The sequence below is a fragment of the Plectropomus leopardus genome, chromosome 17 (assembly GCF_026936395.1).
Source record: "Plectropomus leopardus strain MGB_pleo_1.0 chromosome 17, ASM2693639v1, whole genome shotgun sequence".
Classification (NCBI taxonomy): domain Eukaryota; kingdom Metazoa; phylum Chordata; class Actinopteri; order Perciformes; family Serranidae; genus Plectropomus; species Plectropomus leopardus.
The window spans coordinates 34,411,724-34,427,579 of record NC_142192.1 but is presented as its reverse complement, the minus strand read 5'-3'; the positions used below and the strand labels follow the sequence as shown (position 1 = coordinate 34,427,579).

Sequence of the window (15,856 nt, the reverse complement as noted above, 5' to 3'; positions counted from 1 at the left end):
TTGAGTAACATCCTTTGAGTGTGTGATTCCTTGCCGTCATGGTTACTGTGTCCAGGGAATCAGCTGGTGCAGTACTCGGCCACACCCGTCCTGCTGTCTGAGCCGATCAGCCAATCAGGGGATTGCATGCTGGAGCTGGAGGCGGAGCCTTTCTTCGGCTCCGAGCCGCCGTCTGACGACCCAGCCGCCACGCTATTGGGCCCCGACCCCCGGACTCTGACCTCTGACATCGTCAGTCACCACGGCAACAGGACAGTTTAAGCCGTCAGCAGCAGCAATAGATGATCGATCAATCAATCAATCAGCAGTAGTTCAATCAGCAGTTTAAAGGTCACCTTTTCTTCTTCTTCTACTCTTTTTACTCTAGCTTCACATTCTTCTTCTTCGCTGCTTTCTTTGAACTGTCAGGGGCGCACCTGCACCTACTGGTGATCTCACAGTGATGACCTCACAGTGATGACCTTGCGGTGATGATGTCACAGTGATGACCACGGTGATGATGTCACAGTGGTGACCTCACAGTGGTGATGTCACAGTGATGACCTCACAGTGATGACGTCACAGTGATGACATCACAGTGATGATGTCATCACCGTGCAGGTGTGTCTGCATGTTTTGTTGTTTTCATGTGGAAAATGTATCAAATGAAGAGTCTGAATATTTTTAAAAGTTTATTTTGGATGAGAAGTGTTACCATGGAGACAACCCGACTGCAAGACAATTGATCAGTTTATCAGCTGATCAGTTGATCAATTCATCAGCAGGTTGTGATCGATTAAAAAATGTTTGTTTATAAGAGAAAGTTTGACTTTGAGTTTATTAAATCAATTTATAACGAGTGAAGAAACACACACACACACACACACATCTGTATACATATAAATATACATATATATGTATATATATATATATATATGTACACAGTTAGGTCCAGAAGTATTTGGACAATGAGAGAGTTTTTAGTTTTTTGTCTTTACACATCACTACAATGGATTTGAAATCAAACAGTGAAGTTTTGATCAAAGTGAGACTTTAAACTTTATTTTAGGGGTGTCTCAAAGACATGCCACATACCAATTAGGAATTACAGACATTTAAAGCATAGTACCTCCATTCTCAGGGTTCAAAAGTATTTGGACAGTGTGACATAAGTTTAAATTTCACCAGAAATTTTAATACTTAATAAATCCTTTGTAATCGATGACTGCCTGAAGTCCGAAGCCCATGGTCCATGGTCGTTTCCTCCCTGGAGATGCTTTGCCACTGCAGCCGTCTTCGGTTGCTGTGTGTTTGTGGGTCTTTCTGCCTTCAGCTTTGTTTTCAGTAACCGGAAAGCTCTGCCGGGCCGAGGTCAGGTGACCGACTTAGCCACTGGAGAATATTCCATGTTTTTGCCTTCAGAAGATCTGGAGTTGAGCCTCTGCTGTATGTTTCGGGTCATTATCCATCTGCAGCGTGAAGCACCGCCCCGTCAGTCCCCTAACATTTGGGCCCCGGATACCTCGGCGTTCATCTCGCTCCTTCTGTCACAGTCACATCATCAGTGAACAGTAGTGAGTCGTTCCACTGGCAGCCATGAATGATGGTGAGCTTCGGATCATGAGCTCCTCCTTTCCTTCTCCTTGCTTTTCTCTTCACATCATTCTGATAGTAGTTTATTTTTGTTTCATCTGTCCGAAGAATCCGATTCCAGAACATTTGAGGCTTTTTTTTAGATTTTGTTTTGGCAAAGTCTAATCTGTCTTTCCTGTTCTTGGATGTTACCAGGGGTTTGCACCTCGTCGTAAATCCTCGACTGTAGATTTTGACAGTGACACGCTCACCCTCTCCAGAGTATTCCTGACCTCTGACCTCTGACCTCTGTCGATGTCGTGAAGGGGTTTTTCTTCACCGAGGAAAGGATTCTGCGATCATCCACTTCTGTGGATGATTGTGGATTTCCGTGGTCGTCCAGGCCTTCTGATGTTGTTGAGCTCACCAGTGCTTTGTTTCTCTGTAAGAAAATACCAAACTGCTGATTTGGCCACACGTACGGTTCGAGTCGTCTCTCTTGCAGCCTTGTGTGGTTCTCCAGCCTCACGATGGCCTCCTTCATTTGTGTAGAGATCGACTTGGACTTCATATCGGTAGCTCCAGTTAAACCGCTGCCAAATGCCAAAATACGACCAAATATCAACCCCAGACCTTTTATATGCTTCATTTGTCTTGCAGTAACGAGGGAATGGACCGCACCTGACCAATTAACTTCTTGTCAGTCAATTGTCCAAATACTTCTGACCCCTTAAAACTGATGCCATTCTGCTGCAAATGGCTGAAAGTCCTACATAGTAAATACCATATTTTTGTGAAACATCACAAAATAAAGCTTTGAGTCTGCACTTCTGTCACATATTGATTGTTTTATTTCCACTCCATCGTGGTGGTGTTCAAAGGCGAAATTATTAAAACTCTGTCAGTGTCCAAATACTTTTGGACCTGACTGTATTCATATATTGATGTATAGACAGAAGGAGAGTGGTGGAGTTTTTTGGGGGGTGGGCGGGTCACAGTCACAGTTACACTAATTTCTGATGATGTCATCAAATGGATGTTTGGACAAAAGACAAAGTCTCAGTTTGATGTTCAAAAAAGACAAAAACATTTATTGTAGGCACAGTTTCCAGATGATGTCACATCCTGTATGTATCAAACAGATTTGGCTGAAACTTTATTTCACTCTAAAACAAAAATAGACGTCTATAAAAAAAAAGTTAAATATTAAAAAAAACACCAGTGGGCGCGGCCTACAGCTAGTGGGAGGGGTCTGACTTCCTGGGCCATGCTGATTGGTCGGTACACTGGAATCTGTAGCGCAGGAATCGAACTCGCGGCTTGATATGAAAGTCAGCAGGTATCCTCCAGTTCCACATTTTCTGCACCTGAAACACAGAAACACCTTTACCTTCTGTCATCACGTTTCTGATAATCTATCACTGTTAATCAATAATCATTGATCCAGTCAGTTCGGCTGTTTTCTGTCTGACACCAATTAAGAAGAGTTCAGCTCCCCCTCATTGTGAGAATTAGGAAGTTTTAAAAGAAAAAAAAATCCAAAAGTTTTCAAAGAAGAAAATATTACCAAAATTTGAAACAACACAACTAAAAAAAATTAATTGACAAAAAAAGGAATTTTAAGGAAAAAAATGCCTTCCAGGGAAAATCTGCAGCAAACTAACCCCAGAACACAGTCATGTAAAGCTGTACACGCCTCTCCTGAGCAAAAAATACACGCATTTAAAAACATTTAAAAACATTTAAAAATCCACTTCTAATCCTGCCCTTCATTTATTCTTTACAAAATAATAAATGTCTAAAAATGATCTGAAACATTTGCCTCAAAGTCCTCGAAAAGTCCTGGAAAAAAGTCCAGAAAAGTCTTGGAAATGTGTTCGAATCCTGCAGAAAGTCTGTATCTAATTTAGTCATTTCTACTATTTGTGGACTTAAGTAAAGTTTTGTTCTTTAGTATTTACATTTCTTACATTCAACAATGACCAGAAACACCAAACTACAACCAGACACACAAAACTACAACCAGAAACACCAACGTACAACCAGAAACACCAAACTACAACCAGACACACAGAACTACAACCAGACACACAAAACTACAACCAGAAACACCAACTTACAACCAGAAACACCAACGTACAACCAGAAACACCAAACTACAACCAGACACACAGAACTACAACCAGACACACCGAACTACAACCAGACACACAAAACTACAACCACAAAACACCAATGTACAACCACAAACACCAAACTACAACCAGACACACAGAACTACAACCAGACACACCAAACTACAACCAGACACACAAAACTACAACCAGAAACACCAACTTACAACCAGAAACACCAAACTACAACCAGACACACAGAACTACAACCAGACACACAAAACTACAACCAGAAACACCAACGTACAACCAGAAACACCAAACTACAACCAGACACACCAAACTACAACCAGAAACACCAACTTACAACCAGAAACACCAACGTACAACCAGAAACACCAAACTACAACCAGACACACAGAACTACAACCAGACACACAGAACTACAACCAGACACACAAAACTACAACCAGAAACACCAACGTACAACCAGAGACACCAAACTACAACCAGACACACAGAACTACAACCAGACACACAAAACTACAACCAGAAACACCAACTTACAACCAGAAACACCAAACTACAACCAGACACACCGAACTACAACCAGAAATACCAACGTACAACCAGAAACACCAGACACTCAGAACTACAACCAGACACACCGAACTACAACCAGAAACACAAAACTACAACCAGAAACACCAACTTACAACCAGAAACACCAAACTACAACCAGAAACACCAAACTACAACCAGAAACCAAACTACAACCAGAAACACAGAACTACAACCAGAAACACAGAACTACAACCAGACACATTGAACTACAATCAGAAACACTAAACTACAACCAGAAACACAGAACTACAACCAGAAACACCAAACTACAACCAGACACACAGAACTACAACCAGACACACAAAACTACAACCAGAAACACCAACGTACAACCAGAAACACCAAACTACAACCAGACACACAGAACTACAACCAGACACACAAAACTACAACCAGAAACACCAACTTACAACCAGAAACACCGACTTACAACCAGAAACACCAACGTACAACCAGAAACACCAAACTACAACCAGACACACAGAACTACAACCAGACACACCGAACTACAACCAGACACACAAAACTACAACCACAAAACACCAATGTACAACCAGAAACACCAAACTACAACCAGACACACAGAACTACAACCAGACACACCAAACTACAACCAGACACACAAAACTACAACCAGAAACACCAACTTACAACCAGAAACACCAAACTACAACCAGACACACAGAACTACAACCAGACACACAAAACTACAACCAGAAACACCAACGTACAACCAGAAACACCAAACTACAACCAGACACACCAAACTACAACCAGAAACACCAACTTACAACCAGAAACACCAACGTACAACCAGAAACACCAAACTACAACCAGACACACAGAACTACAACCAGACACACCGAACTACAACCAGACACACAAAACTACAACCAGAAACACCAACGTACAACCAGAAACACCAAACTACAACCAGACACACAGAACTACAACCAGACACACAAAACTACAACCACAAACACCAACTTACAACCAGAAACACCAAACTACAACCAGACACACCGAACTACAACCAGAAATACCAACGTACAACCAGAAACACCAGACACTCAGAACTACAACCAGACACACCGAACTACAACCAGAAACACAAAACTACAACCAGAAACACCAACTTACAACCAGAAACACCAAACTACAACCAGAAACACCGAACTACAACCAGACACACCAAACTACAACCAGAAACCAAACTACAACCAGAAACACAGAACTACAACCAGACACATTGAACTACAATCAGAAATACTAAACTACAACCAGAAACACAGAACTACAACCAGAAACACCAAACTACAACCAGACACACAGAACTACAACCAGACACACAAAACTACAACCAGAAACACCAACGCATACAACCAGAAACACCAAACTACAACCAGACACACAGAACTACAACCAGACACACAAAACTACAACCAGAAACACCAACTTACAACCAGAAACACCAAACTACAGCCAGACACACCGAACTACAACCAGAAACACCAAACTACAACCAGACACTCAGAACTACAACCAGACACACCGAACTACAACCAGAAACACAAAACTACAACCAGAAACACCAACTTACAACCAGAAACACCAAACTACAACCAGAAACACCGAACTACAACCAGACACACCAAACTACAACCAGAAACACAGAACTACAACCAGACACATTGAACTACAATCAGAAACACTAAACTACAACCAGAAACACAGAACTACAACCAGAAACACTGAACTAGAACCAGACACACAAAACTACAACCAGAAACACCAAACTACAACCAGACACACAGAACTACAACCAGACACACAAAACTACAACCAGAAACACCAACTTACAACCAGAAACACCAAACTACAACCAGACACACAGAACTACAACCAGACACACAGAACTACAACCAGACACACCAACTTACAACCAGAAACACCAAACTACAACCAGACACACCGAACTACAACCAGACACACAAAACTACAACCAGAAACACAGAACTAGAACCAGACACCTCGTTGCTTTTTTTGTTGTTCTGTTGTTGCGTGTGGAGCGAATGGTTCTGTTCTCAGGCAGATTTCTTTAATGGTGGGATAGTGATCTGAGGAGGACAGTGAGGACGATTATTTGAGTGGACATTCAGTCCTGTCCTCCTGTCCTCCTGTCCTCGTCTTTTTATTTTTGGTGGGTGCGGTCTTTATTAAGCGGGGTGGAGCTTTGCTGAAGTTTTCCCTCGTTTTTGTTATTTTTACATCCCATTCTTTAACTGAGCTAAAGTTTGACAGCAGATCTTGAATTTATGAGAACCTGGACTGTAAAGGTTTGAGACTCAGCCCATAGATGTGTGACCCGATTTTTGGATACATCCATAGATGTATTAGAGGACGTCTGGATACAGCCATGGGGGCGGGGCCTCGTTCTATCCTATGAGAGCTGCTTGTTGGCGCATGAAGCAGAGAAAGCTCTTTTTCCAGGTTTAGAAACGTGTAAAATACCCGAATCTACTGGCCCATAGAGCAGCGAAGTAAACATTAACGTCCCCTGCCCGAGTGTTCCCGAGTGTACCCGAGTGTTCCCGAGTGTACCCGAGTGTTCCCGAGTGGGTAACTTCTGCCAGCAGAGCGACTGAGTTCCGGATTAGTGCATGGCTAGCTTGAATGGCGGTCTACAAAATGACTCTTGCAGCTCTTTGAGACTTTCCAAACGTTATTGAACTGATGTTTTAAATCCAGACAGAAGACGTTTCACTGGTTTGACGCTCACAAAAAATGATTTAGTGATTCACAGTCGTCTGTTTGCTGATGGAAGTCGGGGAAAAGTCTGCCTGGGTCATGTGACCGACTCAAACGCTGTAATTCCAGTTTTGGCCACTGTGATACATTTTGCTTCAGCGCCTGGAGCACTTCCTGGGGGCTTGGACTCAGCAGGGTCAGGGGTCAGAAATCAGGGGTCAGAGGTCAGAGAGAATGGTACTAACCTTCAGGACCCTGACCAGATGTGTTGTACTGTTCAGTGACTGAACCTGCAGAGAACAAGCAGAACCAAGAAAAGAGAAAGAACAAGTCTTCAGCACCTGATCAACCAGGAACCCGAGGCAGACGACTCATCAGCACAGACGCGTTAACAGCGACTCGTTAACTGGTCGAGTCAGCAGCTACTGTTAACGAGTCGGGTTGACTCTGATCGGACTGTTCCTCTACGAGCTGTTGTGTGTTCTGATGGCTCTGATGTGTGTTCTGATGGTTCTGATGGTTCTGTTGTGTGTTCTGATGGCTCTGATGTGTGTTCTGATGGTTCTGATGTGTGTTCTGATGGTTCTGATGTGTGTTCTGATGGTTCTGATGGTTCTGTTGTGTGTTCTGATGGTTCTTTTGTGTGTTCTGATGGTTCTGTTGTGTGTTCTGATGGTTCTGTTGTGTGTTCTGATGTGTGTTCTGATGGTTCTGTTGTGTGTTCTGATGGTTCTGTTGTGTGTTCTGATGTGTGTTCTGATGGTTCTGATGTACGTTCTGTTGTGTGTTCTGATGGTTCTGATGTATGTTCTGTTGTGTGTTCTGTTGTGTGTTCTGTTGTATGTTCTGTTGTGTGTTCTGATGGTTCTGATGTTGGAGAACGTCTGTGACACTTACCAGCTGTCCGCTCCGTCACGGCGGGGAGACCTGAAACAAACACACATGTGTCAACACACACGTCCCACCACAGAGGAAGAACTTCCTGTCTGCTGCCTCTTCTTCTGTGGTGGGTAAAGAAACTTACTAGCGTAGAGCGGCGTCCCTGTCGGATCGGCTGAAACTGCAAACACACGCAGTTTAACGACCGTTGACCTTTGACCTCTCTGCTGTGTCAGCCATGATGGAGGGCGGGACTTACCTGTGTCTGTCCCTGTCAAGTCTGATACCACGGTAACCAGGTCTGTGTTGGAGAACACACCTGAAACTGAAGACATAGAGACAGACAGGTGTGTGACAGACAGACAGACAGGTGTGTAACAGACAGACAGACAGACAGACAGACAGGTGTGTGACAGACAGACAGGTGTGTGACAGACAGACAGACAGGTGTGTGACAGACAGACAGACAGACAAGTGTGTAACAGACAGACAGACAGACAGACAGGTGTGTGACAGACAGACAGACAGGTGTGTGACAGACAGACAGGTGTGTGACAGACAGACAGACAGGTGTGTGACAGACAGACAGACAGGTGTGTGACAGACAGACAGGTGTGTAACAGACAGACAGACAGACAGACAGGTGTGTGACAGAGAGACAGACAGGTGTGTGACAGACAGACAGGTGTGTGACAGACAGGTGTGTGACAGACAGACAGGTGTGTAACAGACAGACAGACAGACAGACAGGTGTGTGACAGACAGACAGACAGACAGACAGGCAGGTGTGTAACAGACAGACAGACAGACAGACAGACAGACAGACAGGTGTGTGACAGACAGACAGGTGTGTAACAGACAGACAGACAGACAGGTGTGTGACAGACAGGTGTGTAACAGACAGACAGACAGGTGTGTGACAGACAGACAGACAGACAGGTGTGTGACAGACAGACAGACAGACAGACAGACAGGTGTGTAACAGACAGACAGACAGACAGGTGTGTGACAGACAGACAGGTGTGTGACAAACAGACAGACAGACAGGTGTGTGACAGACAGACAGACAGACAGGTGTGTGACAGACAGACAGACAGGTGTGTGACAGACAGACAGACAGACAGACAGGTGTGTGACAGACAGACAGGTGTGTGACAGACAGACAGACAGGTGTGTGACAGACAGACAGACAGACAGGTGTGTGACAGACAGACAGACAGGTGTGTGACAGACAGACAGGTGTGTGACAGACAAACAGACAGACAGACAGGTGTGTGACAGACAGACAGACAGACAGACAGGTGTGTGACAGACAGACAGGTGTGTGACAGACAGACAGGTGTGTGACAGACAGACAGACAGACAGGTGTGTGACAGACAGACAGACAGACAGGTGTGTGACAGACAGACAGGTGTGTGACAGACAGACAGGTGTGTGACAGACAGACAGACAGACAGACAGACAGACAGACAGGTGTGTGACAGACAGACAGACAGACAGACAGACAGGTGTGTGACAGACAGACAGGTGTGTGACAGACAGACAGACAGACAGACAGACAGGTGTGTGACAGACAGACAGACAGACAGACAGACAGGTGTGTGACAGACAGACAGACAGACAGACAGGTGTGTGACAGACAGACAGGTGTGTGACAGACAGACAGGTGTGTGACAGACAGACAGACAGACAGGTGTGTGACAGACAGACAGGTGTGTGACAGACAGACAGACAGACAGACAGACAGGTGTGTGACAGACAGACAGGTGTGTGACAGACAGACAGGTGTGTGACAGACAGACAGGTATACCTGCGGTCAGTGTGTGTGTCTCTGTGTGGAGGATGACAGGTGACGACTCTGTAACGAGATCATGTGACAGGAAGTGAACTGAACTAACATCAAACAAACTCTTGATGTTGTCATAGCAACAGGTCTTACCTGTGACATCATGGCCGAGTCCTGAAGCTGGAACCGATCAGAGCACAGCATCAGGTTTCTGTCTGAGGTCAGTCTATTGATTATTGATCAGTGTCTCACCTGTGAGGTCGATGTTTAGACCCGTCACTGACTCCGCCCCACCTGCCGACATCATCACAACACCTGATTACATAATCTAACAGACGGTGCGGCCTGCCGGTTGGCGTGAACGTTTACCTGGGTTAGTTTCCGTCAGCAGCGTCTGTCGACCGTTTCCTGAAAAACACAAAGATTAATCATAAAACTTCATCAGATCATCAACCACATCATCAGTCAAATCAATAATCAGACCATCAATCAGATCAATAATCCGATCAATAATCAGATTACAATCAGATCACTAATCATATCATCAATCAGATCATCAATCATCTCAATAATCAGATCATCAATCAGACTAATAAACAGATCAATAATATAACCAATAAGATTAATAATCCCATCATCAATTAGCTCAATATAAATATTGATATATATATATTGATTGATCAGCTACTGACGAAAAATCTTTAAGATTCAAAAGTTTTTATGGAGTTTGGTGAAAAACTAAATTTCAGAATAAAGTTCAGAAAAAAGTTCAGTAACAGTTTCAGTCTCACGTTTTAAAATGTGAGTCTGAAACTGAAAATCAGGTGTGTGTATTTGTTTACAGGTGTGTGTGTTTACCTGTGTATATTTGTGTACAGGTGTGTGTATATGTGTACAGGTGTGTGTATATGTGTACAGATGTGTGTATGTTTGTTTACAGGTGTGTATGTTTACCTGTGTATATTTGTGTACAGGTGTGTGTATATGTGTACAGGTGTGTGTATATGTGTACAGATGTGTGTATGTTTGTTTACAGGTGTGTATGTTTACCTGTGTATATGTGTACAGGTGTGTGTATGTTTGTTTACAGGTGTGTGTATATTTGTGTACAGGTGTGTGTGTATGTTTGTTTACAGGTGTGTGCGTTTACCTGTGTGTTCTGTGTTCTGATGTGATGACGATGATGAAGCTGCTGAATCTGATGGAGAAAAACTTGAAAATGAGTAATTGAAGTAAAAGTCTGTACTTTCACAGTAAAAGTCTTCTTCTATTTCTACAGTTAACATACTTTTGGATTTTCAGAGTAAAAGTCTTTTGTGCACTAACCTCCTGGGTCTGCGGAGTGGGAGGAGCCTGATTCGTGGAGAGAGCTGTGCTGTGATTGGTTCGGTCCTGAGATCAGAGAGGTGTAGTCGGCCCCTGATTGGTCGATGCTGATGTCAGAGTGATGAGCAGGATCTTTGAGAGAGGTGTCACAACAGGTGAGTTCTTCCTGTTCTTCCTGTTCTTCCTGTTCTACTTGTTCTACTTGTTCTACTTGTTCTACCTGTTCTTCCTGTTCTACTTGTTCTTCCTGTTCTACCTGTTCACTCTGCGTTGCGTTTATAGTCTCACTTCTGCTTCCTGCATCAGATTCTTGGAGCCGTTTTTCAAAACAAAAGCTTCAGAAAACTTTTGTCCATTTGATTCAAAGTTTCACATTAAAAGTTACTTGTTTTCAGACATTACGGGGTCACAGAACACCTGTTGGCAGAGCCGATACCTGACAGTGAGTCCAGACTGGAGCCGCTGTTCAGATCTGCAGACGGAGCCGCGGTCACACCTAAAATAACATCAATAACAGCTAATCACACCTGCACCCATCACACCTGCACCCACCACACCTGCACCCATCACACCTGCACCCACCACACCTGCACCCATCACACCTGCACCCACCACACCTGCACCCATCACACCTGCACACATCACACCTGCACCCATCACACCTGTACCCACCACACCTGTACCCATCACACCTGCACCCATCACACCTGTACCCACCACACCTGCACCCATCACACCTGCACACATCACACCTGCACCCATCACACCTGTACCCACCACACCTGTACCCACCACACCTGTACCCATCACACCTGCACCCATCACACCTGTACCCACCACACCTGCACCCATCACACCTGTACCCACCACACCTGTACCCATCACACCTGCACCCATCACACCTGTACCCACCACACCTGCACCCATCACACCTGCACACATCACACCTGCACCCATCACACCTGTACCCACCACACCTGTACCCATCACACCTGTACCCACCACACCTGTACCCATCACACCTGCACCCATCACACCTGTACCCACCACACCTGCACCCATCACACCTGCACCCATCACACCTGTACCATGCATCTGAGATCAGACCTGGGATGTTGGTGTGAACAGCAGGCGTAAACAGATCCCCTCCACCTGGAAACATCAAAAACAACAAACATGAGTCCTGTCCTGTCCTCTCCTACAAGCTGTCCTCTACAGTGAAGGTGTCTGTCCTCTCCTGCAGGATGTCCTCTACATTGAAGGTGTCTGTCCTCTTCTGCAGGATGTCCTCTACATTGAAGGTGTCTGTCCTGTCCTACAGGTTGTTCTCTACACTGGAGGACACTATGAAGCTTACCCATCAGGCTGAGCAGGAAGTCGTGACTGGATGAGTCCACGGGTCCTGTGGGAGAAGGGAATAGACATGGACAGAGACAATGACAGGGACAAAGTAAGACAAGAAGAACACAGACAGAAGAGGATGTGAAGATGTGGACAGTGACAGAAGAGGACATGAAGACGTGGACAAAGCCTGTAACTTTCTCTTTTTTAAGTATGATGGCAGACTGACCTCACCTGGACACTCACCTGTATAATCCAAGTTTGAAACTCCACCCCCAAAGGGAACTGAAACACCTGAGAGAGAGACAGACAGGTGAGCAGAGAGACAGGTAAAGAGACGGGTAAAGAGACAGACACATGAGCAGAGAGACATGTAAAGAGACAGGTAAAGAGACAGACGTGAGCAGAGAGACAGGTAAAGAGACAGGTAAAGGGACAGACAGGTGAGCAGAGAGACAGGTAAAGAGACAGACAGGTGAGCAGAGAGACAGGTAAAGAGATGGGTAAAGAGACAGACACGTGAGCAGAGACACAGGTAAAGAGACAGGTAAAGAGTGAGCAGAGACAGGTAAAGAGACAGATAGGTGAGCAGAGAGACAGGTAAAGAGTCACACAGGTGAGCAGAGAGACAGGTAAAGAGACAGGTAAAGAGTGAGCAGAGACAGGTAAAGAGTCACACAGGTGAGCAGAGAGACAGGTAAAGAGTGAGCAGAGACAGGTAAAGAGTCACACAGGTGAGCAGAGAGACAGGTAAAGAGACAGGTAAAGAGTGAGCAGAGACAGGTAAAGAGACAGACAGGTGAGCAGAGAGACAGGTAAAGAGTCACACAGGTGAGCAGAAAGACAGGTAAAGAGTCACACAGGTGAGCAGAGAGACAAGTAAAGAGACAGACAGGTGAGCAGAGAGACAGGTAAAGAGACAGACAGGTGAGCAGAGAGACAGGTAAAGAGACAGACAGGTAGTTGAATCTTCTCAACTTTTCTTTGACTCGTCTGTCTCACCTGTAGCCCCGCCCCCTCCTCCTCCGTTCAGCAGCTTCTGACCGTTACCTGAAATGCACACACTGATCAGTAATCAATAATAATCTATGATCATCTGACCGTTACCTTAAACACACACACTGACCAATAATCAATAATCACCTGACTGTTACACACACTAATCAATTATCATCAATACTGAAGCACATTGATTTCCAAAGTGTGCGTGCAGGTGATTGATCAGTTATTGATCAGTGATAGTTCCAGTTAACCTGCAGACACAAACACACCTGAGTGATGTCATCATGTTATTATGGTGGGTGATTGATTGATTGATTGATTGATTGATTGATTGATTGATTGATATTGGAACATATTGATTACCTTGTGGTTAATGGAGTTATTGATCATATTGATAACCTGATGGTTAATGGAGTTATTGATCATATTGATTACCTGGTAGTTAATGGAGTTATTGATCATATTGATTACCTGATGGTTTATGGAGTTATTGATCATATTGATTACCTGATGGTTAATGGAGTTATTGATCATATTGATTACCTGATGGTTAATGGAGTTATTGATCATATTGATTACCTGATGGTTATTGGGGTTATTGATCATATTGATTACCTGATGGTTAATGGAGTTATTGATCATATTGATTACCTGATGGTTATTGGGGTTATTGATCATATTGATTGCCTGATGGTTAATGGAGTTATTGATCATATTGATTGCCTGATGGTTATTGGGGTTATTGATCATATTAATTACCTGATGGTTAATGGAGTTATTGATCATATTGATTACCTGATGGTTATTGGGGTTATTGATCATATTGATTACCTGATGGTTATTGGGGTTATTGATCATATTGATTACCTGATGGTTGTGAACCTGCTGAGCTGCTTTGACCTCCAGCTGCTGAAAGAGAAACACAAAGATTCACTCTCTTCTTCAGGGGTTTTATTTTCAGCAGGAAGAGAACTGATTTCAAAGTAAAATGATTTTATTTTTTAGTGATCAATAACCGATCTTTTTTCAGTGTGTGATGCCACATCCTGCTCTATCAGTGAACGCTGTGATCAGTTAACGCCACAGAAGAGTTTCAGCCCAACATTTAAACTGTTCGGAGTCTGATGACATCACCATGAAGCAGGAAGTTACCTGCTGAGTCCTTCGAGGAAGAATCACCTGTGTGACCTGTTATACAGAGACAGGAAGTACACATTTATACACAGGAAGTACACATTTACACACAGGAAGTACAAATTTAAGAGGAGTATAAGTACATGCTGTACTCTGACTGATACTCTGTTACTCTCAGTGATACTTCAGTGACATCATGTATCTGTTGTTGTTGTTGTTACCTGTTGAACTTCCTGCTGTTCCGTCTTGTGTTCCTCCCCCCGCTGACTGACTGCTGGAGGCTGAAGATTCACACAAAATAAGCAGAAAACCAAAACACACACACACACACACAGACACACACACACATACACATATACTGTATATATACATACATATATATATATATATATATATATATATATATATATATATATATATATATATATATATATATATATATATATATATATATATATATATATATATATATATATATATATATATATGGAGCTGGTTTTTGTTTTTTTGGACCCTCTTAGGTATTTTTCCTTGACGACACACCTGCTGCAGCACCTGCACCAAAACACGGTGTCACAACAACCACAACAAAACAACCACAACAACAACAACAATAATAAAGCTGCTGCCCCCCCTTCGGGTATCTGGATTAAACCTGAAACCAAACAGGAACAAACAAACTGTTCAGGAGGGAAAAACCTGATGAGGGTCAACTAACCTGAACCTCCGGATGCCGCCGCCACCACCGCCGCGGTGGTCTGCTGCACGCCAAGCACTCCTGGAGGAGGGGGTGTTATCAGGTGTTCAGCATGAATCAAAGGTCTGTTTCCTTCAGACGAAGCAGACTTTATTAACAGCAGAGAGCAGCAGGATCAGGTGACATCGTGTGACTCCGTGAAATCAGCTTTATGGTTTTTGGAAGCACACTGAGCCTCTTTGTGTTTATGCAGCTTTATGTCGTGTTTTAGCGTCTCACCCTCCAACTTATCCTGACTCTGGGACTCATCGTCATCTGAAAGACAAGACAGGCACCGTTTATTTCTCTAATTAGAGACGCTTTAAAAGTTTCAGCTCTGTCCTCGCTGAGTCTTTTTGTTGTTTCTGTCTCTTTTTCTGTCCACATTGTCACGAACAGGACGTCTCCTCAGGGCTAAATGGACTCTGTGGATTTGAGCGGTTCAGAAATAGAAACTGAAGATTTCTCTTTGTATCTTTGACTCTTTGTCTCTTTGTCTCTGTGTCTCTTTGTCTCTCTGTCTCTTTGTCTCTGTGTCTCTTTGTCTCTTTGTCTCTCTGTCTCTCTCTCTGTCTCTTTGTCTCTCTGTCTCTCTGTCTCTCTGTCTCTTTGTC

The 15,856-nt window shown here is 43.8% G+C and overlaps 2 protein-coding genes and 1 long non-coding RNA gene across 12 annotated transcripts in view; 2 read left to right on the top strand and 1 right to left on the bottom strand.

The window, feature by feature from the left end:
- hsf1 (heat shock transcription factor 1) overlaps nucleotides 1-2,378 on the top strand; it is a 14,858-nt gene extending 12,480 nt beyond the window's left edge. For 4 of the 5 annotated variants that reach the window (XM_088090668.1, XM_088090670.1, XM_088090669.1 and 1 more), the window contains one exon: nucleotides 56-2,378. In XM_088090668.1, coding sequence (XP_087946794.1) covers nucleotides 56-261 — 206 coding nt within the window. In that variant the 3' untranslated portion in view covers nucleotides 262-2,378. The other variant, XM_088090671.1, reaches the window with a different exon arrangement.
- Nucleotides 2,379-2,614: 236 nt separating this feature from the next.
- On the bottom strand, nucleotides 2,615-15,519 carry LOC148186761 (uncharacterized). 6 transcript variants are annotated; one of them, XM_088090679.1, is made up of 18 exons: nucleotides 14,728-14,896; nucleotides 14,525-14,560; nucleotides 14,240-14,281; nucleotides 13,373-13,420; nucleotides 12,617-12,664; nucleotides 12,387-12,431; nucleotides 12,137-12,181; nucleotides 11,466-11,525; nucleotides 11,030-11,161; nucleotides 10,854-10,901; nucleotides 10,073-10,111; nucleotides 9,956-9,997; nucleotides 9,728-9,883; nucleotides 8,176-8,241; nucleotides 8,062-8,097; nucleotides 7,935-7,964; nucleotides 7,283-7,327; nucleotides 2,615-2,918 (listed from the first exon to the last, which is right to left on the bottom strand). In XM_088090679.1, exons 1-18 carry the CDS (start codon nucleotides 14,876-14,878, stop codon nucleotides 2,884-2,886), a joined length of 1,104 nt encoding a protein of 367 aa, XP_087946805.1. In that variant the 5' UTR covers nucleotides 14,879-14,896; the 3' UTR covers nucleotides 2,615-2,883. The 6 variants fall into 6 exon arrangements, with proteins under 6 accessions (XP_087946805.1, XP_087946803.1, XP_087946804.1 ...); XM_088090677.1 differs by lacking the exon at nucleotides 2,615-2,918 and having other exon boundaries at nucleotides 7,284-7,964; nucleotides 9,728-9,775; nucleotides 9,857-9,883; XM_088090678.1 differs by lacking the exon at nucleotides 2,615-2,918 and adding exons at nucleotides 15,225-15,284; nucleotides 15,483-15,519 and having other exon boundaries at nucleotides 7,284-7,964; nucleotides 8,062-8,241; nucleotides 13,373-14,281; nucleotides 14,728-14,787.
- Nucleotides 9,754-14,528, top strand: LOC148186762 (uncharacterized). Its single transcript, XR_015779526.1, has 4 exons — nucleotides 9,754-9,923; nucleotides 11,006-11,184; nucleotides 12,351-12,683; nucleotides 14,403-14,528. It is a non-coding gene; the product is annotated as an uncharacterized LOC148186762 (long non-coding RNA).
- Nucleotides 15,520-15,856: the final 337 nt, after the last annotated feature.

Excerpts from the sequence above, each read along its gene's own strand:
- LOC148186761 (XM_088090673.1), bottom strand. The coding sequence starts at position 14,878 with ATGTATATATACAGTATATGTGTATGTGTGTGTGTGTCTGTGTGTGTG. Across the intron at positions 12,432-12,616 it reads TTCAAACTTGGATTATACAG|GACCCGTGGACTCATCCAGT; the intron begins GTGAGTGTCCAG and ends CTTCTCCCACAG. Across the intron at positions 8,242-9,727 it reads GACACACACACTGACCGCAG|TTTCAGGTGTGTTCTCCAAC; the intron begins GTATACCTGTCT and ends CTATGTCTTCAG.